The 23,902-nt window shown below is 31.5% G+C and overlaps 1 protein-coding gene across 1 annotated transcript in view; it reads left to right on the top strand.

The window, feature by feature from the left end:
• LOC105336833 (uncharacterized) overlaps positions 1-23,902 on the top strand; it is a 120,775-nt gene that overhangs the window by 52,925 nt on the left and 43,948 nt on the right. Inside the window, exons 44-69 of the mRNA XM_066071431.1 lie at positions 1,843-2,016; positions 2,112-2,373; positions 4,175-4,329; positions 4,515-4,688; positions 4,819-5,040; positions 5,467-5,509; positions 5,791-5,951; positions 9,401-9,583; positions 9,808-10,017; positions 10,182-10,224; positions 11,976-12,139; positions 12,856-13,029; positions 14,665-14,932; positions 15,062-15,225; positions 16,314-16,478; positions 16,577-16,795; positions 18,022-18,064; positions 19,468-19,625; positions 19,956-20,144; positions 20,247-20,468; positions 20,630-20,672; positions 20,829-20,986; positions 21,196-21,369; positions 21,723-21,932; positions 22,051-22,093; positions 23,686-23,852. Of these exons, the coding sequence (XP_065927503.1) occupies positions 1,843-2,016; positions 2,112-2,373; positions 4,175-4,329; positions 4,515-4,688; positions 4,819-5,040; positions 5,467-5,509; positions 5,791-5,951; positions 9,401-9,583; positions 9,808-10,017; positions 10,182-10,224; positions 11,976-12,139; positions 12,856-13,029; positions 14,665-14,932; positions 15,062-15,225; positions 16,314-16,478; positions 16,577-16,795; positions 18,022-18,064; positions 19,468-19,625; positions 19,956-20,144; positions 20,247-20,468; positions 20,630-20,672; positions 20,829-20,986; positions 21,196-21,369; positions 21,723-21,932; positions 22,051-22,093; positions 23,686-23,852 (4,188 nt within the window). The remainder of the gene's footprint in view (positions 1-1,842; positions 2,017-2,111; positions 2,374-4,174; positions 4,330-4,514; positions 4,689-4,818; positions 5,041-5,466; positions 5,510-5,790; positions 5,952-9,400; positions 9,584-9,807; positions 10,018-10,181; positions 10,225-11,975; positions 12,140-12,855; positions 13,030-14,664; positions 14,933-15,061; positions 15,226-16,313; positions 16,479-16,576; positions 16,796-18,021; positions 18,065-19,467; positions 19,626-19,955; positions 20,145-20,246; positions 20,469-20,629; positions 20,673-20,828; positions 20,987-21,195; positions 21,370-21,722; positions 21,933-22,050; positions 22,094-23,685; positions 23,853-23,902) is intronic.

The raw sequence follows: 23,902 nt of genomic DNA, 5'->3' as shown, positions 1-23,902 counted from the left end.
AATAAAAAAAATTTTTCATGAAATGAATTTGGATTCAAGACAGTTGTGGTCAAAGACACCTTAATCACTTTATTTTTCTTAAATAACATGTGATTGCATTATTTGACACTGTAACAAGGCTTCTTTTGTTTAATTGAGATAGATAATCAATTAAGCAGCAATTTTCTCTTCTGTGATACCCAACTAAATTCTATTAAACTCTACAGAAAACACACTTTGGATAAGTTGAATTGGAACTTAATTTGTTGAAACTATGAACCCAAATACATAAAATGGTCACACAAAACTTGCACAGTTCTGAAAAGAAATATTTAGCCAGATGTCTTGAAGAAAAAATAATTAAGTGTTTTTTTATGAAATTAACGAGTAATATGTTCATACGCAGAAGAAACAATTTTAAGACATCATATTTAAGATGAGATTCATTACGATATCATACATACCCTTGAGTAACATTACCTTGAATTTGTGAGTTTTCGGTGAATAACGTAGAAAAATGAAACATTGTCTTGATATGTTTCGTGAAATCATAAAAAATGCAAGATCTACGTACAGTGCTGCCATCATGAATGTTGAAAGGAAAGACGGGATATAATATAGGATGGGATGCACGATGCACGATGCGTAATAGAAATAAATAAGCTAAACGCAATCGTGTCTTATCCCATATTACCTGCATCCTATAGCCAAAAAGATTCGAGAATAAATTCCAAATTGATTTTGCGAAACGAAAATAAATGTAACATGAAATGAATTTGTCATACAAAATGAAACATAATAGAATGAATATATACGTCATATATTCACAAAGAAGTAGGAAATGGATGTGCCTGTAATTTTTGTCAAGTCTGGCATAGCGTAAGAATACAGTAACGGTGAAAGTTTTAGTTTTCACGATGCAGCTAAAAATTACTATAGATAAAAACAATTGTATTACTTCGATATTGCAACAAGAACTTTAATTACTACACGATAATAGACCGAAGTGTATGCTCATTACAATGACTTATGAATTTATATTTAAAAAATCCAAATGTCTTCAATACAATTACGATCTATCTTTTATTGATTAATGAAGTAATTATAATTTTCTATATCGTATTTACATATATCGCCAAACAGATTACCCGATTTCTGGTAATCTCAATGATGGATAAATAAATCATACTGAAAGAATTTAATAAAATGTTTGTGTAAGAAATAGAGTCCTATTAATTTACAATAATTATTTATAATAATTTGCAATTTTAGCGATTTCAAGACTTAACGTCAATTAAGAAAAATATTTCCCTACCTGTTTGTTTGCGTATTTTATTACACTCCGCGTACGATTAAATATTTACCGATGCACATGTAAATGCACAGGTTACCTCGTTTTCGTTATTCATCCTAGCTAGGTTACGATAGGATAGAATAGCATAGAGCTTGTTTTACACGTAGGATAGGATGCACGATACTGGATATAAGATAGGATAGAATTTCTTTGACAACTTTTTCCGATAGCAGCTAGCAATGTACATGTATACATAATAAATCTGAAATGTTCTTCAAGATGTTATAAAAATTTTATTTTGAGAGGACATATATTTCTGGACACATTTTGCTTGTTACATAGTAATTGTTTTGAGATTTTACAATGTTTGTAAAAAAAAAAAACAATTAATACACATAATTTTCTTAAAATAAATATCAGTTTCATTAACGTGAACATTTTTAATTGATATAAATTTTGACACATAATGTGTCTTTATTCTTGTTAAATTAAAACTGGATACTTATATAAGTTATGGTTTTTAAAGCGGTAGTAGAAATTAGATAGGATGCCATTCGTATTTTGCCCAGATTTTTCACTGAGCGGGTGGATGAGGGAGAAATCATTGGATCTAAATGAACAACTCGCAGAGGGAGCAGTCATGCTTCTCCTGGACCAACTCAATCTGACAGATTTTTTCCAGCGACCTAAATGTGACAGAACCAGAGCACCGTACATCCCGTCTATTCAAGGAATACATAATGGTATACTGATAATGCTACTTTGTTAATTTTTTTTATACATTGTATTCAAAATCATATGAGATCAAGACTATAATGATTTAATGATACTGTTTCAGAGTGTCCCAAAACAATTGCATTCCTGCCCTCACAGATCCCAGACCCAATGTCATGTCACATCCCAGACTACTGTACAGGTGTCGAGTGCTGTGCTGACATTCCTGTGCTGGGTCTTGGTCTCCATGTGTCCGTCTTTCTGGATCTGGACAAACTGGAGCTCCGGATTGGATTGGAAACAGCAAAGGAGACTATTAAACTCAATGACTATGTGTGGGGAGAAGTCAAAACCATTGTTGTGGCTGATGGCCTCATTAAATTAAGGTAAATAAATGTAAAATATTTCAGTACATATTAATCGCTCATAATACATGTAATAAGTAAGTGACAAATGTTGTAAAAGTGCACATTCACTGAACATTTTGTCGAAATATAATGAGTTCAATGATTTACTATAGGTGGTTGGAGTGCTTGTTTGGTTAAAGTATTCAAAACTTTTTTTGTGGTGATTTATTCATATGCTTAACATATTTTCATATTTTTTAAAGATTTAATGAATTGTAATATGTAAAAGTGACCGTTTGGCCGAGTGCAAATATTTTGGTTTAAACAGAGACAATATCTTTTTAAAATAAAGTCGGTTGCCTTGTCCGGTTCGTAACTTGAATACCCATTGACATTAACATCTTAAACTTGGCACTGAAATAGATAGTATTGAGAAGAGGTGCACGAGACCAAAACTTTGGACCATGGCTTTCAAGGTCAATCGTTTTCTTAAAAATCTTGTCTGGACCAGAACACAGGACTCCTTAAACATACAAACTGTATTTTAACTTGTATCATAGATAGCTATTATATAGCTGAACAATCGCAAAATTTTGGACCTTGACCTTATATTTTTATTTCAATGTCAAAGTAGAAAAAATATTTTTAGTAATTTCCTGAATATACTTTGACGGAAGGACTTTAAACTTTAAACAAAGATCAATATTAATACAGTGAGGTTTGTGGTTGTTATATTTATTTCTTGGGCCTTTTCTTTATTTAAGGTCAAATTAAGACCAAAAAAAAATATTGTCTAAACTATTTTTTTCAAAATCCTTTGAGTTAAATATTTCAAACTAAGAAGATAGTAAAATTATCTAGAGAGAAGAAAAAGTAACCCATGAACTCTTTGACCTTGACCAATTTGTATTTCAAGGTCAACCATCAAAACATTTGGAATGGGCCATAACATTAGCTTTCGTTACCAAACAGCCTTCAAAATTATACCATAGATAGAAGATCAATTACGTTGCTAAATCAGACTTAATTGTTTAACCTTGACCTATTTTGTCTTTCAGGGCCAAACATTTTCTGAGAAATATAATCTGGGCCATAACATTTGATTTTTGATTATACAGACTTTAAACTTGTACAATAGGCACACCAATAAAAATTTGAGTCTTGACTTAATAATTTTCTGAAGGGAACATATTAATACACTTAGATGCACTGCTGTTATATTTTTTACCTTGACCCTTTTTTACCTCAAAGTCAAATGAAGAAAAAGTCTAAAAGAATATTTCTGAAGATAACCTTAAACTCCTTTGCCTGAAAGACCTCAAACTTGATACATCGATAGATAATATAATGAATAGTTTGATCTATCAAAATCTTTGACCTTTACTTCTTTGGAATCTTAAATCCATTCTAGATTTTAAAATAATCATCCAAGTTATAATAATTTCTTTAAAAAAGGAATCTAAATATAAAATCAATTATAAAAAAATGCTTAATCATAAAAAATCTTTTTTGAAATAAAAATCCAGTGTTTGAAGAGGTATTGTAATTATTATGCAAAAGATATCTGTGTTTTGTTTATAATAAATGACCATCTAGATACGTGGTTTAAACTGGAAAGCTTTATTGTTTTGTTTTTTTTTGCTAAAAGTAATCTTAATAAGTTTAAGTTATTTCACCGCAGTTAGATACAAATTAAAATGTTTAGTTTACATCATCTTCACTTCTGAGTTCAAAATGTTTTACAAGCTTACATTCATGTTTATATGAAAAAGGGGGAAATATTTCAAATCAGACTTTGTTGAAAAATATATATTTATTGTGGATCTATCATCCTTTCCAGGTTAAGTGTAAAACCAATAACCAATGAGAATGTTTATGTGTTCAATGTTCATGCATCTGTTTGTCTGAATGGAGGAGACTGCTCCATTGACATTCCTATCCTCAGTAATACAAGGTTACCAACGATAATAGCCTTTAATACAGAAGAGAGCAAGAGTAAGCGTTTATTGGCATATATTATATAAATGTTTAAATAATAGTCGTATTTTCAAATTTTTTTTTTTCAATTTAAAAATGAACAATACTTAGGACAGTCTAATAACTTATTATTAGTCCTAAATGTGCTAATTGCTGTGTTTAATCATTGCTTTTGAAAATTAAAAAAACCTTTATATTTACAGACTTTTCTTTCACAAACTGGTTAAAAGAAATGGAAATTCCATCAGTAAATGATCTAAAAGACAATGCTAAAACATTGCTGCTTCAACAGCTGGGCATTGATCAGTATCTGTCAGACAAACCATGTGATGCAGGGGAAGAATTGTACTCACCAAGTCTTCAGGGATGGAAAAACCGTCAGTATATAATTATATCGAAAACCTTGAGGAAATTTTAAATTAATGTTTCAATTAGAAAAAATATGTGGTAAAAATAAGAACAAAACTTTCATAGTAGATATTTTGTTTTTATTTCTGTATTTTGTAGATTGTCCTTTGGATTGGGTTGTTTTACCAGAAATCACATCCGACAAAGTGAGATGTGGGCTGTCCTCTAACTGTACAAGGATAGACTGCTGTGTGGACTTCAGCCTCCTGAAACTCAAGCTTCATTTCTTCCTTCACTTTGACAGGTGTAACTATGTCATCTCTGGAGGAATAGAAAAGAAAACATTTAGCTATGGGCTGCTAGATTTTAACTCATTATGGGGTAAGTAGTAAAATATCCAAACAAAAGCTAAATTCAATCATTGTGTTGTATTTTATAATCTTACAGTATTTGTGTACCCCTCTCTTAAGAAGTAAAAATGATCTTCAATCATCTTTAGTCTTTAGGCCATATGTTCGCTAAAGAACTTTTTAATCATGAAACTTAATGAGTCATGTCCGGCCAATCAGTGTATACTACATATATGCTTTGAAATGGATTAATATCAGAGCTTACAAATAGGCATACTTTTATTTGGATGAAACACGTATTGCCTTAAAGTACACTATTCTTACCATGAATGAAATTTCAAGAAGATTTCTAATACAGCTTTAGGTTACAATTAAGCAACATCACCAATATGTAAGTTATTAATTTGAAATCAATGTTTTCATTCCATATGATTAAAAAAATTGTATTTTGTTGTAGGCAAAGAAGTTTCAGTTTATGTCGCAAATGTTATATTCATCAAGTAAGTCATAATGATTTCATAGATTTTAACAATTCAAATACATATATGTAAGACATCAATCACCGAAGGTTAAGATTTTTCATTTACATTTCACCGAAACTTGGATCATCTATAAATGTTTTTATAAATGCCGAAACGTGACTATATACTATTAGGGCATTATCAATAATGATATTAAAGAATTTATATTCCTTTATCACATAAATGTAATATTCAACTGGTTGATTAATTTTGTATTTCAATCATACTCTGTATAAAAAGCTCAAACTTTATATTTCAAGGTTTAAAGCAATTAAATTGGAGGTTTCCAAGAAATATGTGTTAGACATGGATGTTTCTGTGTGTCTGGAACCTGGTCATTGTGATTTAGATGTTTCAATTCTGGATCAAGTACTAATTCCAATTCTCAATTGTGACCTAACAATGGACTTTGATGTGAAAGGTGAGTTTTGCAGAAATTATTTATCAAATAGGATGTAATTTTCTGCCAGCACTTTATACTTATCAAAATATAAAGAGTCAATTGCAAACAATTGTTTTTACCCATCTAGTGAGGGTAATCGTATTCAAAAATCCAGACATGGAAACTTGTAAATCCGAATATGCAATTGTGTTGGTGTATGAGTCTGAAGATAAAAGTGTGTAATTCTGATTGAGTAACCTATAAACTCGAGCATAAACACATGTAAGATTTGACTCAGTTCCTTCGTATGATGCACATTTTACAGCTTAATTGTTTTCATTAGTTAATTAAACCTTCAACTTTGCACACAATTAACCCGTAGTCTCTGCATTCGAATCTTCAGGCTCGGCAATAGCACATCTGACATGTGACATCTGACATGATACAAAATGACAAATGTAAAGTCAACAAGTTTGTCAAATTTTGACTTGGCCTTATATGGCAACTACGGAATGGACGAAAAATAAACATAATATTCAGCTAAATTGTTGCAATAAGCTTTTAATGAACGACACTCTTTCTATCGAAAATATACCGGTATTAGATTTAGAAAAATAATTGGGGTATGATTAAAAAATGGACCAAACAGTAAAAGGTTCATATATATATATATATATATATATATATATATATATATATATATATATATATATATATATATATATATATATAAACCGTTGCCGATGTGACAAATTATATAATTTCTGTAATATAAATTTTATCATGGTAATATACGATAAGAGTTAAAAAGAAATGCAGAATAAACAATTTGACGTGTAATTTAAACTGGAATATAAGTTAATCTCTTTTTTAGAAATTAGATGGATCACGAAATTGTCTAGGGTGGTGAATATATTTTGAGCGACATGGGGTTCGGAAACCGCTGTGAGGTCCCATGTAACTCCCTTGTTTCTGCATTCTAAGAATTTTGAGAGAGAATTTTCAACCGGGTTTTCCGGTAATTGAAATAGTGAAAATGGCGGGCAGGCGGGCGAGTGGCTGCCAAAAGTGTACCCTTTTTGTACCGAAAACTCCTTGTACCATTTTTAAGGTGGCTCTATACACCCACAGTTTTTCCAATTTTCAATAGAAGACCACAAAACATATACTTATCAAATATTAAAATGATGATAGGGATACAATAGGTATTTTTTTAAAAAAAAATTAAATATTTTTTCGTGTTTTTGTAAAATAATTTTTAAAAAGTTAACTATTAACAAATTGAGAGAAATGTTTTTGTCATATGATGGATATTTTCTTCGGACATCTAAAAAAATATAACACTTATTAACATTCAAAAATGTTATTATTGCAATTTCTTTTAGTATTTCACCAAAATATAATTTTTCATACTTTCTTACTCTGTTCACAAATCATCTGAAAATGCTGCTTGATGTTACAATAAAATGTATTTTAATAAATGTGACATAAACAATTGAATGAAAATCATTGCAAATAAACACAAAAAATGTTTTAAATTTTATTTGGTATGAAAGTTCCTCAGGTAAGAGTTATCGTTCCTTCGTCCCAAGGCCCAAACACCTTGGGGACTATTCATTTCTGAGTTGGAGAAAATTTCGTAAATATCATATTGGAATGATAAATACATACATATTTCATTAAAGGCCTATATAAGTGAATATATTCGCATTAATGCAGAACTAAGTCAAATAAATAAAGGGGAAAATTAACAAATAGGATTTATGTATCCCAACCTGAGAGCAACCCTCCCATCTCTTAAGGTGGTAAAGAACATCTGTCGATATTAATGTGGATAAAAGTATATTATAATTGAAATACTTTCACCGGTTTAGAATTTTCTTTCACAGTATTCAACCAAAAATACGTTTTAGAAAATTATGGAAAGTTAAAAATTTTATCGTCATCAACGGGATTCGAACTCATGACCTACAAGTTTGTAGAGAACCCACTAACCCATTGCGCTACGCTGTAATATGACAATGATGGGAAAGAAACTTTAAACAATTATACTTGATTTTATTTTTCATTTCGACCAACTTCACTGAGTCTGCATTGAACCGACATTCAGGACTTCATACTCATATCCCGTAATAATTGCTTGAAATAAGAAAAAATACAAATTTTTACTTGCATGATGAGGTGGGATGACGCTTCTTATGTCTCATATTAATCAATATCTCATAACCAATATCTTTAAATAGTTTGTTTCACTTATTGATAACTTTGCAACTCAGTCGTTTAATCCGGGTGGCCGACCCTGTGTAATTTTTCGCCGGGGGGGGGGGGGGGGGGGTCTTGTCCCAACAGTGTGGTAGCGATAAGGATGCTTTAGAGATATTTTTTATTCAGCCGAGCTCTATACTTTAACTATTTGTGTTGCATATACTTTAATAAAAATGTGTGTATATCTGTATTCATATATATTCACACAAAGTCATTACATATGTATTTTTTTTGCCAGTTCTAAGAAGATATCTGAAGCCGATCAAATTCTTCACTCACATTTTTATACATTCTCTTGATAAAATGTACACCGAGCTCATGATTTATTTTTTACGAAAAATAATACTTTCTAAGAAATGTTAACGTTGTTGTCCATAGATAAAATGATTATAAGCCTACCAAATATATATATTTTTTATTTATTCCGTCCCTATTCCGGCGATTACGGCATGCCTTTACCTGCAGCTAGCCTTTTCTATCGGTGACGTCACTTCTTTTATATATGGCCATGTCAGAATTTGACAAACTGTACAATGTCAGCCGTGCTATTTCAGAAAAAAAATACAAATGCAGAGACTACAGATGGAAAGTGTGTATTATAATGGCGGTTTACATGTATATAACAAACAGCATTTTACAGCTGCAATTGTGCTTGTGTAGGAAAAATTAGCTCGAAGGCCTCTAAAGTGTCTATGCCTGAGTTTTATAGGTTATACCATCAAAATTACACTCATTCATACTCAGACTTACACACCAACACGATTGCATATTCGGATTTACAGGTTTCCAGGTCTGGATTTTTGAACACGATAACCCTTCATACCCATCAAACCTTTTTATGTTTTACTACGATAAAATTCAACAACAAAACTTCAGTCAGCTGATATATAACTCAAAGGTAATGATAAGGGGACTGAATTGCAGGTCTCTGCAATTCAGCCATCTTTCCAGACTTTCCAGTTCACATTCAGTTGAGTGAATGGTAAAAATTCATGTTATATTCGTTATAACATTATAAAATAGTCGTAATTGATAACAAAAATATGGTTTCCAATTTTGGTCAATCAAATGTCCAATTTGCTTTCTGATAATTGGTCATAGGAAGACAAGGACGCTTTGCTACGATACATGTATCTTTCATCTATAATCTTTGAAAATATAAAGGTTTTATGCTGAATGATATGTATTGCATTTTCATTATATCATGAGCTTTTTCACTTCAGGATTTTCTCTCTCCAACTGGATGAGTGAGCAAGGCCTGTCATTTGATGGTAGTTTGTCCACATCGCTGGCTGCTGCTCTGTTCAAGAAGCTAGGCATTGATTCCTTTCTGAAGGACCCTTCATGTGACAGGACAGAGTCGCCATACAGCGTCAACAAAATCCTACAGAGTGGATGGTCCTCAGGTACTCATATCGCATGGACTATTTTATCTCCACCATTCTTTTTAGAAGTCTGAGATTAGACAGTATATTTGCATGTTCCTAATCAAAATTATGTTTTTATTCTTTTATAAATATCAACGAGCATTTGATGTATATATATATATATATATATATATATATATATATATATATATATATATATATATATATATATAAATATATATATGTAAATTACTCTTTTATAGAGTGTCCAGCTAACATTGATTTACCAAAATTAAGGGGAACAACTGCATGTCATATAAAGAACACGTGTACGGCCATTAAGTGCTGCGTGGAGGTAGGGAGGGTGAGCAGGACGTTTGAGGTGGAGCTTGATATAGACTTCTGTAACCAGAAACTGACTTTTGCAGTAGAGAAGCTAACAGACACAATCTCTCTGCAAGGATTTGAATATGGTAAGCTTTTAAAAATGAAAATAACAGTTTTAAGAAATAAATGTTTTAACTTGCCTAAGCTTGATAGTAAATATGTGAGAAAAAAAAATAGCATTGTTTTAGTAATTAAGTAAATAATGAATTGTTCTCATTATAAATAGACTTAGCTCTGTTAAATATTGTAGGTAAACGGAGAGAAATTGTCATCAAGGGTGTCGTAAAGTTGTGGTATGATATACAACATTCTCTTTGCACATTTTTTAGCTTACCTCAAGAGAGGTTTTTTGTATCAAAACGTGACTGTTGTATGGAGTTTTCACGTCAATATTGTTATATTGTTGCAGGACCTTTAATAACTTTACTCTTTCTAATTTTTATCAAGAACCACTGATCCAATATCGACTTAAATTGGTACATCTATGGTTTATGGTTTCATGTTTGTATAAGAAGCAGGTCAGATTCCATTGTAATATAAGGTTGAAAATTAGAATAAGCGATAATGGGATGAGTTTTCAAGTATTCTTCTCAGGAACTCAAAAAGTATAACTGTATGATATTTTAGAAGTTTTAGATATGTTAGAATCACAATTCATTTTTGAACAGGAAATTGCCTCGAAATGAATTCAAATTCTGTAATGAACATGTACCAATTTAAGTCGATATATGTACCATCTGTTTTTAGGAATAAGAGTTAAATAAAACCAAATTTAAAAAAAATACTTTCATCAATGAACTATGAATTATCGATTTATGTAGTAATCAAAGTGTCTAATTAATACATAAAACCGAAAATCTTTAGAACGAAGTAACTTATTTACCTGAGCATTGGTAATATTAAATCGTGCGCTGGGTGTACACAACGGGTAAGCGTGTAAAATTTTGTTTTCATTTTAGATCTGTTTTATAATGATTAAAACGCAGATAGAGAGCTTTTATAAATTGTTTAAACATTTTCGATATAGATGGTACGGGATAGGATACGATAGAGTATATCTTATTTGCAGGATATGACGCAGAATAAAGGGTATTGGATAGAATAGGGTTGCTTTGTCAACTCTCACTATAGTAGCACTGTATCTGAAGTAAATTAAAGCTTAATATAAAATGAAACTACATTTAGAATATTTCATTTTTAGCTCAGTGATCACAGCTGAATGTTAACAACCCTTCTTTGTTTCTTATCATTTAATGTTTCTTTTTTTTCTTTTCTTTAAATATTTACAAGCTCTATATCGAACATCACGTGGAAGGATTTATTTATCAAATGTTGTTTTATTATGCATATCTTTTAAAACAATCAGAAAACACCAGCATTGATTATCAATAATTATACATAGGGGGATGTTACGTACCAGAGGTTTTCGAGCTGTCATTTGGTTTCATTATCCTTCTCCTACTATTGCTATTTGTTTCCATATTATTTTTTTCAAATGAGAAGTGGGCAACTAATATATGTTGTAAATTTAAGTTTCAATCTCTTAGTTGTTGTGCTATGTTCAAATATTTACACTTGCAACTGTTTTCCTTTACATAACACTGAGAAAAAATCGTTATTATTTGTTATGCAACAATTAAAAGGTATTAATTTTAATGTATATGGGGATATAAACGTGATCATATCTACCATAAAGCCAAAAAGGCTTCATAGGATTTGATCACGTGACCAATCCGTACTTATATTCCGATAAACATAACAAAATGAATCATTATTTCTTCAGATAATGCAAATGATTGATATATAGTTTTTTTTAAAGATATACTCTGTCAATATGCTTTATCTAAAAATGTTTGGAAGCAAAGTAGCGCTTGATTTATTGGATTTAGAACAGCAGATATTTATATCTTATTCTGTTTTGTAACGCACAATAAATCGATTTAGAACATGAAATAATATATCATGCATTTATCAAAACATTCTTGCAAAAATGTTTCTTTTCTAGCTTTACAAGAAAAAACATATCTTGTTTCTCATTAAACAGGTACACTATATGGGATCATAAGGGAGAGGGAGTGTATGTAGTGACAATGGATCTCGCTGTGTGCTTTGAAGATGGAGGGGACTGCTTGATCAACACAAATGTCCTAGATCAGGCCAAGCTCTCTAAACAGACCTGTGTGTGGGGAACGTCATTCCTGAATCCAAGTATCTATATTTGTTTTGTGACTGTGTTTAGAAATTCATGACAAACATCATTGTATTTGTTTTACAAATGCATGTTGCTTTCTATTTTTAAAAAATATGATCATGATAACTTTTGTGAAACTATTTGCTCATACTATATGCTTCGAAGCGTTGAGTAGAAGTTTATGGTTTAACGAGAATATTCATAATAACTCATCTGAAACGTACACCTACATAAACGTTTCATGCCATAGGTAACAAATACAATTAATAATATGAAAATCAGTCAAAAATATTTAAAGTATGTATTGAACAATAAAGAAGGTCTAATTTTGAGTATTTTTTCTTTTACCAATATGTTTCTTAGTTCAAATGAAACCAAAAATGATATTTTGTTAACACAAAAATATTAATTATCATTGTTAATGTTTTGTATCTCTCTATTACTCAACTCCAATAAGTTATGTCATTAATTTTTACAATGAAAAAAAAACCCAGATGTTTAAACGACTAACAGCATTAGTCCTGTTTTGTTCTTTATGTTATTTCATTGAGCAAAAATAATTTTATAGAACTAACAAATAATCGTTTTTGAAAAGGAATTACGGATGTAAAAGCTACAAAATGATTATTCTTTATTTATAATAAGAACATCTTTCATTGAATAAATTATTACAGAATGTTGCTTTATAAGATTAGTTATTAGTTAAGTAATAAGATAATGTCATGTTTTTCAGATTTTTCCCTTGAACAGTTTATGAGAGACAGCGCAATTTCTACCTATGATCAGATAAAGGGCCTTGCTCTAGACAAACTAAAAGAGGCCCTGGGTCTTCCTACATTCTTAGATGATCCACCTTGTTCAATGACGGCTCCTGCTTACACTCCCAATGTCAACGGCATTAAAAAGGGTTAGTCCTGCTTCATAGTATTCTAATATATAATGAAAAATACATTTGTATTTTTGTTCAGATAATCCAAGTGACACTTAGGGGACCTGTTTCTATTTGTTTATTTTTTTTATGTTTGTTTGTTAAATTCAGTGGTTGAATTGGCATATACCCAATATACCGTAATTTAAAAGTTTTTTTTCACTATTTGACATCTAAAGGAAATTTAAATACATGGTAGGATGCACAATTTCAAAACTTAAGATCAAATATTATTCACTTGTAGTTGATATGCATTTATTTGTTAAAGATGATCTTGCCTATTTATGGGCATCCAACTTTGTGAATCGTAAGGAGGAGGAAAGAGTTCTTACCTGATTTATTAAATTCTTTACCTTTGGTCTATTAGTTAGGGTGTGTGGGGCATTGGAGGATAGTCTCTAGTGGTTACATGTATGAAGTGACTATGCACTAGTGAAAACAATAATCTCGTCAATTTTGGATTTCATAGGCATACTAAAAGTATATGTTTAGGATAAGCAAGAATATCTATCAATTGGTGAAACTCATGTCCCTTGGGTAAGGGATAGGTGAACTTCCTAGGAAATTATTTGTGACTTGTATTGTTAGATAGTTATAAGTCCAGAGAGTTTTATTTTTAGAAGTATTTAATTTAAAACCTTTTTAACATTTTATAAACCAACATTTGTTTTCCTTACTTGTTCAATAACTTGAATTGTGCGCAGATTTTAAGCTGCCTTTTTGCATAAATATCTTAAAATTGCAATACAATCATAAGTTTTGTTGTGTTTAAGCATTTTTAGACTATTTTAGAGTGCCAAACACAAATATATGACAATATTTCATATATCATTTATGGATTTTGTTTATCGTTCTCTGCTGCTATCAAATGTTTTTTTTTCTCATTTTTAAAAAGTTTTGCCCTGTACATCTGACTTAATAAATAAATATGCGCCTACTTTAGAATGCCTGACAAGGAGGTCATATCTAATTTCATAATTAACCATGTAGGTCATTACTCTCCATCTTCTGGTCAATAAATAAAATCAAAAACAAAAAATCTCAGAGCTATTTATTTTCATTATCCTTCATAACTAGATAAACCTTGTTTTTCAGTTTGAAAATAGTTCTCTACCACTTTGGGTTGCATGAAATGATCATTGGTGTGCTTTATTATGTGGTGACCGTTAAGAAATAAGGGCCTTTCGTATTCTTTCGTATTGTCATAACCCATTTCCGAACGAGAGGGAATATACTGTTTCATCCTTGTGTGTTCGTCGGTGTGTCTGTGTGTCTGTGTGTGACACAGTTATTTAGGGACTTATGTTCGCAGAGGCTTGAACTTTACTACATTTAAGCTTGCTTTATGGTGGGGTTTATTTTTGTAAGAATCTGATGCCAACCCCCTGTCTTTTCCTCCATATTTTCATAACAATTTTTCGTCGCAATTTTTTCACACGCTTAAGCATTGGGTCACATACTTTACATTACTGAATAGGAGGTGTTATCGTTTAGCAGAAAGTATAAACACTCGCGAGTAGACTAACCGCTTTTGATGTTAAAGACATAAATCATTGATAACATTAGTTTCCAAAGTCAAACTGTTTTATAGTATACATTTTAATTTATTAACAGTGTGTTCCAAAGACCTCTCTCAGTCAGACTCTTCCCTTCCACTCCTCCCTAGTAACATGGTGTGTCAGATCACAGAGTCCTGTACTGACATTGACTGTTGCACCAGAGCTGATCCCATCCACCATAACCTCCATGCTTACCTTGATATAGACCCGTGTAACTTCAAAATCAAGTTTGGTATTGACAAATTCCAGTTTGAGATATACATGCAAGACTTTGAGTTTGGAATTGAAAAAGATGTCAGACTGGTCAACGTTGTACGCATCAAGTAAGAATTACTATACTGTTTGAAAAATAATTTGTCTATGCTTATCAGTATTTTTAAACAGCAGAATTTCAAGAAAAAATGATACTAGGTTAAATATATACCTTTTCGGTGGATGTGTTGTAATTTCAGGTTCCAGATTTGGGATTTATCAGCTGAGAACCAGTATGTTGTAAACCTCAGATTCAGTGTTTGTTTCGATTTACACTCCTCTTGTGTCATGGATAAAGTCATCTTTGATGAGAAGCGCCTACCTAAGAGTGTTTGTGAATTTGCGTCAGCTGCTGAAATACAAAGTATGTGAGGATTTCATTATGTATTTATGATGATATACAGTTATGTTTATCCTGGACAAGCTTGTAGAATTTAATCAAATTGAGTAAAATTTAATAAATTGAAACTATACGTTGACCCGTGCGTGCACGGGTTGACTTATTGCAAATGATATCGGACATTTACAAAAAAATAGATACATCGACACACCGTATTGTTGATATTTACGTAACCAAGCTTTAAGACAAAAATAATGCTATTAATTTCACTACACTCTGCTTAGTTAGAATAATCTAATTCTGTCTCGGGACAGGCTTTCACCACAATTAAAATGCATCCAATATACCCAAAACGTAGCAGAAAAAATGCAAAATTGCTCCGAAACGATTTTGGAAATAATTAATGAGGCTGAATTGAAAATAACAGTCAAATTTTCATCTAAAAATGTAATTCATATTAATGAAGAATTCTACACTTTTTAACCAACGTTTTTTACTTGTTTTAGATTTACACACAATTTTGACATTCGGAACTCTCGGGATATTTCATAGTAAATGCACTGAGTTAGAGTTAGAGATAAGAGTCTCCCGAATTCCTTTGATGAACAGAAAATAATTTAAGACAAATTTTCAATGAAAATTTACACTTATTTGAAAAATCGTTTCTGAGTTTATCCAGGCAAATGTGATATTGTGGAAACTAAAGAGCCTGCCGAGACTTATCGTGAATGTAATGCGCATGTGCAAGATTGTAAAATCCAAAAAAATCCAGATAATTTCCGGACTTTTTAAAGCAATTTTCGTTGATTATTAATTGCCGAAGCTTCAAGTACCAATGATGTCTAAAATATATAAAACAAAATAAGTACTCTTCCGATTTCTCGGTATTAAAGCCCCAAAATTCGAGTCTATTATTTTAATATAGTAGTATAGATAATATGCGTAACATATGAAATACAATCATGAAAGACTATTATAATAGTACCCTGGTATTCTAAATACAATTTTCTCTACACACAAATTTAATTATATTACTAATGACAATTTATTCTGATTTAGAAAAAGTCATTGTGAAATTGACATTTTTCATAGCTCGTTTTCTAAACCTTTAGACTTTTCCTTGGAGGAGTGGAAGGCTTCCCTTGACATCTCAATGGACACACTTCTTCCAACCCTGACCGATCAGCTGATGGAGCACCTAGGTATAGCCGGCTACTTGTCTTGGCCACAGTGTAGTCTAGCTAATGGAACCACCAGTACTAATGGATGGATTGATGGTAGGAGATTGGAGACATTTTTGATGTACAAAAATACCTGCAAAATTGCTGCTTTTATATTAATTTAGATATTAAATGATTATTCCTTTTGTGTTCAGAATGCCCCAAATTAAAGCTGTACAAGAAACCAAGTCTAGATGGATTACCATTGACATGTTCCATAAGCTCTAAGTGTACAGAGATCCACTGCTGTCTACAAGTGAGGCCAATAGGAAGGAACTTTGAAGTCTACATTGACCTTGATCCATGTAACAAAACGTTGGTTGTTGGCATAGAGCAATACAGAACCAAAGTCAATCTTCTTGCATACACATTTGGTAAGACAATACATTTGTACTGCAATTATTATACAAAAATCAAGATAGTCCTGTCAAGGTTTTCACAAAGGATGATGGCATTGCTTGAAAAGTAACTAAGTAATTAGAAAGACTTGTTCTATTAACGAATCTTTAAATTTTGTGATACATGTAGTAAGTGTATCTATTTACACATAGCAAATGCAACAATCTTAAAGATTTAATTTGTCTTTAATTTTTTTAGATCACCTGAGCCAAAGACTCAAGTGATCTTTTCTGATCACAATTTGACCGTTGTCTGTCGTTGTTGGCGTCGTCGTCGTCGTTGTTGTAAACTTTTCACATTTTCATCTTCTTCTCAAGAACCACTGGGCCATTTTCAACCAAACTTGCCATAAAGTAGCCTTAGGTGAAGGGGATTCAGGTTTGTTCAAATGAAGAGCCACGCCTTCTTTCATAATAGAGAGAATTAGGAATTAGTAAAAAAGTAATGGTGTATTTTAAAAATCTTCTTCTCTAGAACCTATTGGCCAGAAAAGCTGTAACTTGCGTGGAAGCATCCTCAGGTGGTGTAGATTCAAGTTTGTTCAAATCATGATCCCCGGGGGTACTGTGGGGCCACAATTGGGAATCGAATTTTTTGCATAGGAATATATAGAGAAATATCTTGAAAAATTTTCTTCTCAAGAACCATTTGGCCTGAAAAGCTGTAACTTGCATGGAAGCATCCTCAAGTAGTGAAGATTCAAGTTTGTTCAAATCATGATCCCCAGGGGTACGGTGGGGCCACAATTGGGGGGTCAAGTTTTTACATAGGAATGTAAAGAGAAATATCTTAGTTTTGAAAATCAATTAAGCAAAAAAGCTGTTACTCGAGTGAAAGCGTTCTCAGGTAGTGTTATATATCTAGAGAAAAATCTTTAAAAATCAAATAAAAAAGGATGAAACTATAAAGCGGGGGGGGGGGTCAAATTTTTAAATTGGAAATAAATTTGATCATTCTCAAAAATATTTAGTATATAGTATTACTAATATGCAATCATATTGACATTTGTTGATTCTCAGTTGTTTAAACTGTGTTCCTGGATAATTGTTGTGCCACATATAAGGTTCAAAATTTGATGTAGGTTTATATTTAGCTAATTTTATTATGTCTAGTGTTGCTCAGGTGAGCGATGTGGCCCATGGGTCTCTTGTTTTGACAACTGACAATGTATAGTTTATATATGAATATATCTTTTTTTCAGGAAAGAAGGAAAGATTTTGGTTACAAGAATTCATAAAGATTGAGTAAGTAATGCATACCAGTTATAATAAACTGACTAAGGTTATGATTGTCCATTTCTGAATTTTCTCTACAGCCAGCTACATTGAAAAGATAAACCGTTTTATAGTTTTTGTAACAATTATATGTATCTTAGTCACAGTTTATTGACATGACAAATGCGTATCAGAACATTACATAAATGCAACGTCAGTTATCCATGTTGCACAGTAAGACATAAATGCAAAATTGTTACTCATTTAATTTTGAAAATTAATTTAGCAAGTAAAATAAATGGATGGATTGTTTACTAAACAATAGTTTATAGCTAATTAAATCATGTCTTAAGTTTTAATTATAAGTAGATCTGATGGTTAGTTTACTGACCATCTAGCTCCTAAATGATAATAATTTGATATCAATACCTTTGTGAATTAAATGACGGTAGTCAACTACGTCCTACGTGTAACAATAAGATTTACGAAGTAACAGTTGAAGGTTTTATATTTTAATTTTCAGAGAGGGTTTTAAATGTTAAATTCTTGTAAAATTTGGCTCCAATTTTACAAGACATTTTTCTTACAAATATACTTTTTCTATTCACGATTATTTATTTTGCGATTCACTTGAGATGAACTGGTCCGCGACGACTAAATATTTCGACCAAGCCTAATTAACACCAGTTTTTTTTTCAATCTTCCTGATTTTATTTTCTATATCTGATACCTGACCAACAAAATACGTTACCTCAAAAATACGTGGATTAAAAAGTCAAATCACATATACGTAGTAATCAATTTTTCTTTTAATTTCATGATTATTTTTTTCTCCTGAAAACCTACAGCAGGAAAAAAAAAGTATCTAATAAAACTTACTTGTCAATTGATTTCTAATCGACTTTCTTCCGTATTACTGTGGTATGCTGGAATGTTTTTTATATTGAAATGATGTGAATACACTACTAACCATTTTTAAAAGTGTTTTGCGCCATGAACTTAAATCAACAAATGCTATCCTTAAAAAATAAGGCATAAAAGCTTATGTATAGAGAAGCGCCAATCCCTTTCCAATTAAACTAAAGAAACAAAAAAGATATCCATACTGTGGAATCATTAGATTTCGTGGTGGCTCAATTTTCGTGGAATTCGTGGGTACCTCGCATCCACGAATTAACATCCTCCACAAATTAATAAATTAGGGTAATAAAGTCATATATCCTTTGTAGGTTTAAGAGAATACACGAAATTACGTCCCCACGAACCAGTAAAATTTAAGCAATCCACGAAAATTGGCCCCCACGAAATTTAATGATTCCACAGTATGTAAGTTACCTGTCATATACATGTAATAAAATTAACTAGTTTATCACAATCGAACAGTCACTGAAATTAGCGATGTTGCCTCCTGAAATTATTTCATCCAATTATAGATACACTATAGAAGATCTTATGGGAGCAGATAGATATATGGTTGACATCAAAGTTGAAATCTGTTTGGAAAAGGACAAGCCCTGTATGATATCCAAAGAAATCACAAAAGACTTGTATCTTCCTAAACTTGGATGTGATTGGTCTCTTGGCTTTTCTCGTAAGTTCATGATACATTCACAAGTTTAATACTATATTGCTATGTGACATTTCGTTCCAAAATCCTTTCGATAGGGTGAATGAGAAAATAAACATTATTTTTAAAATCAACTTTTCTCATGTCATGACTGTCATATCAGTAGAGTATTGCCATATTGTACATGTCTTAGCATTTCTAAAGATTCACTAAAAACTGTAATTCCTTTCGTAGTAAACATACATAGATGTTTTAAACATATGGAGTAGAAAGCATAGGTTACTTCTATATACTGTATTTTTTAGTTTTTTAAAAAAATGTTAAATTTTATACCCTCAAGATATGTGTTTCCAGGTTTTTCACTCAGTGATTGGTACAAAAAAGTGTCGGTTCCTGTTGGAAGTTTCTTAACAGCCACCCATCTTTCCCTTTTGAGGGAAGCTCTAGGAATCACCAATTTCCTGCTGCCTAAGGACCAACAGTGCAGCAGGATGTCTTCTGATTACAAGCCTGAGACCTCTGGACAGCTTGGATGGAAAATAGGTAATCTATACCCCATGAGTCATGGTGGAGCAAAATAATACATTTGAAACATTATTGAAGTTGATTTAGTGGACTAAACTAATTTTACAATACGTTCTGTAGACTGCCAAGAATCTATAGATAAGATGACTGAAATTGCAACTGACCTACCTCTGAGTTGTCACATAAAACACCACTGTACAGCAATAGAGTGCTGCCTAGATCTACAGAGTCCCCTCCAACAAACCATCCACTTCTTCATAGATCTGGACCTCTGTCTACAAACTCTGAAACTGGGAATAGAAAACTTGATGTTTGAAACAACATTACTGGCATACAAATACGGTGTGGTTTTATTTACATATTAATCCTACCAAACTTTATCTTTGTGCGAAAAAGTATGCAAATTGTTTCATGTGTATTTTAGATTTGGAAAAAACGTTTATAAAATGTACAAGATCACCTTTTTAATTGAAAAGATATACTTGTAATGTCTTTCTTTACAGGAACCCAAGATTATTTCAGACTAGCGGATTTTGTGCAAATTGTGTAAGACATTTATTATGCGATTGTAAAAACAGTATATTCATTTTGATATTATTTGATGATTTAGCAATATTGTAAAAATACTTCACTTGATTTAAGGTTTAAAATGGTACACTCAGTAAAAAGATGTTTTAAATTTCTTTCTTTTAATTTCAAAAGATACCAGATTGATGATGTAAATAAAACTTCTCTGGAAGTAACTCTAAGAGTTAAGATCTGTCTCGAGGAGAACTCCTGTTTATATGATGTAATGTTATTGGACAAGAGGAGGATTCCTAAGCCAGGATGTAGCTGGGATTTTTCTTATACTATTCAAGGTAAACTGTTCTTATATTAAAATGAGTAAAATTATACATATTGCATTTATTCAATTAAATGATAAGAGTAAATATTCCTGTTTTGTAAGCATAATCTATATATCTATCTATTTATCTATCTAATTAATCAATTCTATTGTTGTTATGTGTGTGTTTTTGGTCTATATCAAAAGTAAAGTTCTGATCTGTTACCCATTTTTTGAAATTAGATTTCTCATTGAAAAACTGGTACAAGGACATAGGAGCAAATATCAACTCCACATTGTCAAAGCTTAGTGCAGCTAAACTGCTGGAAGAGCTGGGCATCTCTAAATACACCCAGGACCCACAATGTCAGAGATCAGGCCCTGTGTACAGTCCACATGTTAACGGTTGGAAATCAGGTACTCCATCATTCACACCATCTTGACTATTTTTGGTATTTAGTCATTACATTTACTGTATAACTGTTACTATCTTTTTTTTATAGATGAATGCATAAATAGGAATAAATTAAAGATAAAATCAATTGCCTTTTGATTTTTGATTTGCATGTTTAAGTAGACAAGTATTGATTGATAATGCAATGAATTTTTATAAATGCTTTTACGATGCATCATTATATCTTATCACTCTTAATATCACCATATTTACCTTCAGTCTTGCCTTGGTGTTTTTATTTTATACATTAACCTTTTTCTCATATTAATTTTAGTAATTGCTTTTTGTTTAAGATCTGAGCTATGCTTTTTTACAGACTGTCAGATGGATGTGTTGACCAACCCAATCTCAGACTCTGTGACATGCTTGATCAAAGACACCTGCACTGCTGTCAGCTGTTGTATGGACATTGACTTCCTACAGAGGTCTTTTGAAAGCTACATCACAATAGATGCGTGTAATCAGTGGATCCATGTTGGAATTGAAAAACTGTCCTTCAACATCTCCTTCGATGATTTCCCCTTTGGTACATGGTTTAGCAATCATTTCCTTGAATTACTGCTGCATATCAAAAAAAAATTTTAAATTGATCCCAATGCTTATTTTTTGTATATCACTTTCAAAAATCCATTTTTTTCTTGTAGGGAGAGAAAACAAATTTTACTTGAATAGTGTGATTCGGCTAGAGTAAGTATACTTATATAATATTTGTTATACATTTCATCGATACTAATAAAGAAGATGGGGGAATAAGATGGGGCAAATGCCCATTCAGTTTAGTAGTGAAATACAATTTTGAATTTATTTTTTTCCAATTAAATCTATTCAAATATATTATAATACAAGTTTGCAAAAGCACAATTTCTAACTATATTCAGTTTTTAATATATTTAAGGAGGCCGATTTGGGTTTTTATGCGGAAAAACTACAATAGCTTAACTCTTTATTTTTTAACCATATGTAATTTAAACCAACTCTAGTTTATTTGTGAAGGTTCATGAAAATCGACCGTCTGGTTCTTTTTTGGGACCATCTCAAAATAGAGGTACATTTACTATAGGATTAAATAGGAAACTGCATTTTCCGCACATAAAAGCAGTTTAAAAAAATACTACAATAGTTTTTTTTCTGAAATTGTTATATATGATTAGTAATAGCTTTTCCTACCTTATATGTAAATAACACAAAATTCTACCGTCTGGTTTTTAGTGGGGGCCATCTCAAAATATTAAAATGCACCAAATTTTGCTATATATTTGGATCATCACGAATGATGATTGGTGTAATGGATTCATTCCAAAAATTAGGAAAATGTCCTCGAGGATAGTATCATTCTGTATATAAAATTTCAAGAGCGTACAATTTTTACTTTTTCTTTTATGTTATTTCTTATAACGTACTCCTACAAAGCTTCATTTTATCTTAACGTCATAAAAGCGCAATGGCAATGCTCCCCTACCGCACAACGTAAAAATCGTGTTAAAAATAAAAATTTCCTTTAACAATCTAAATATTTTTATCTGTATTTTGTTTATTGTGTTTAATTTTATAAATGATATCGAAAAAAAATCATAAGAAGTATAAATCAACTGTATTATATTAGAATGCGCAAAAACATGCGCAATGCAAACTAAAGTCGGCCTCCTTAACAAAAGATAAAAAAAATTGTTTGTAGTTTTGCTGGTATCAAACCCAAAAACATAAAAACCCTAGATATATGAGTTTAGCTTATGTCAGGTACTCTAACCACTGAGCCATTTTAGACACAACAAAGTGTGTCTTTTAAATATTATGTGTGACTTTGGTCACGAATTAACGGACTTTCAAAACTTTCAATTGTTGGGATACAAAATGATATTTTTAATGTACAGTGGGTCATCTCTCCACGTTTTTGTTGATTTAAATCGGTTTGTTTTCCAATAGACCTTATTTAGACTATGAGAAAAATATGGAGCACAGACCCACTCTATAAAAGAAAACGCCTTGAAGTTCTAAAAAATGACAGTATTTGCAGGTTTTGAAACGTAAACGCCTGTTTGTGTCAACTTATTCCAAGTATCGACCATATCTATAGGTTAAAAATAAATGATTTGTTAAATATATATTGTTTTAAATGAGTTTTTTTTTTAAATATTAGATTTATTGATACTTTAATTTTTCAGTAGCTTGTCCGACCGAGTATGGGCATTTTACACGCCTTATCCACCCATCTTCTTTCTTGCTTTTTTAAGTCGCTTGTTAGAGAACTGCACGACAAGTTTTATAATATTAAATTGCAGTTATAAGGTAGAAGACTTAAAAACAGAGAGGCAGTTCCGAGTGTCTGCAACCTTGAAAGCCTGTTTTGAATCATCAGGCGATAATTGTCTTGTTGATCTAGCTATCTTCAAAAACACTCTGGTGCCCAAGAAGATATGTGACTGGACAGAAGGATTTTCAACTGCTAGTATGAAACGTTATATATAAAATTTTGATATTTGAGGCTCCCTCTCATAG

This window comes from Magallana gigas, chromosome 9 (genome assembly GCF_963853765.1).
Source record: "Magallana gigas chromosome 9, xbMagGiga1.1, whole genome shotgun sequence".
NCBI lineage: Eukaryota > Metazoa > Mollusca > Bivalvia > Ostreida > Ostreidae > Magallana > Magallana gigas.
The sequence above is the reverse complement of the archived record's forward strand: the minus strand, read 5'-3'. Positions and strand labels throughout refer to the sequence as shown.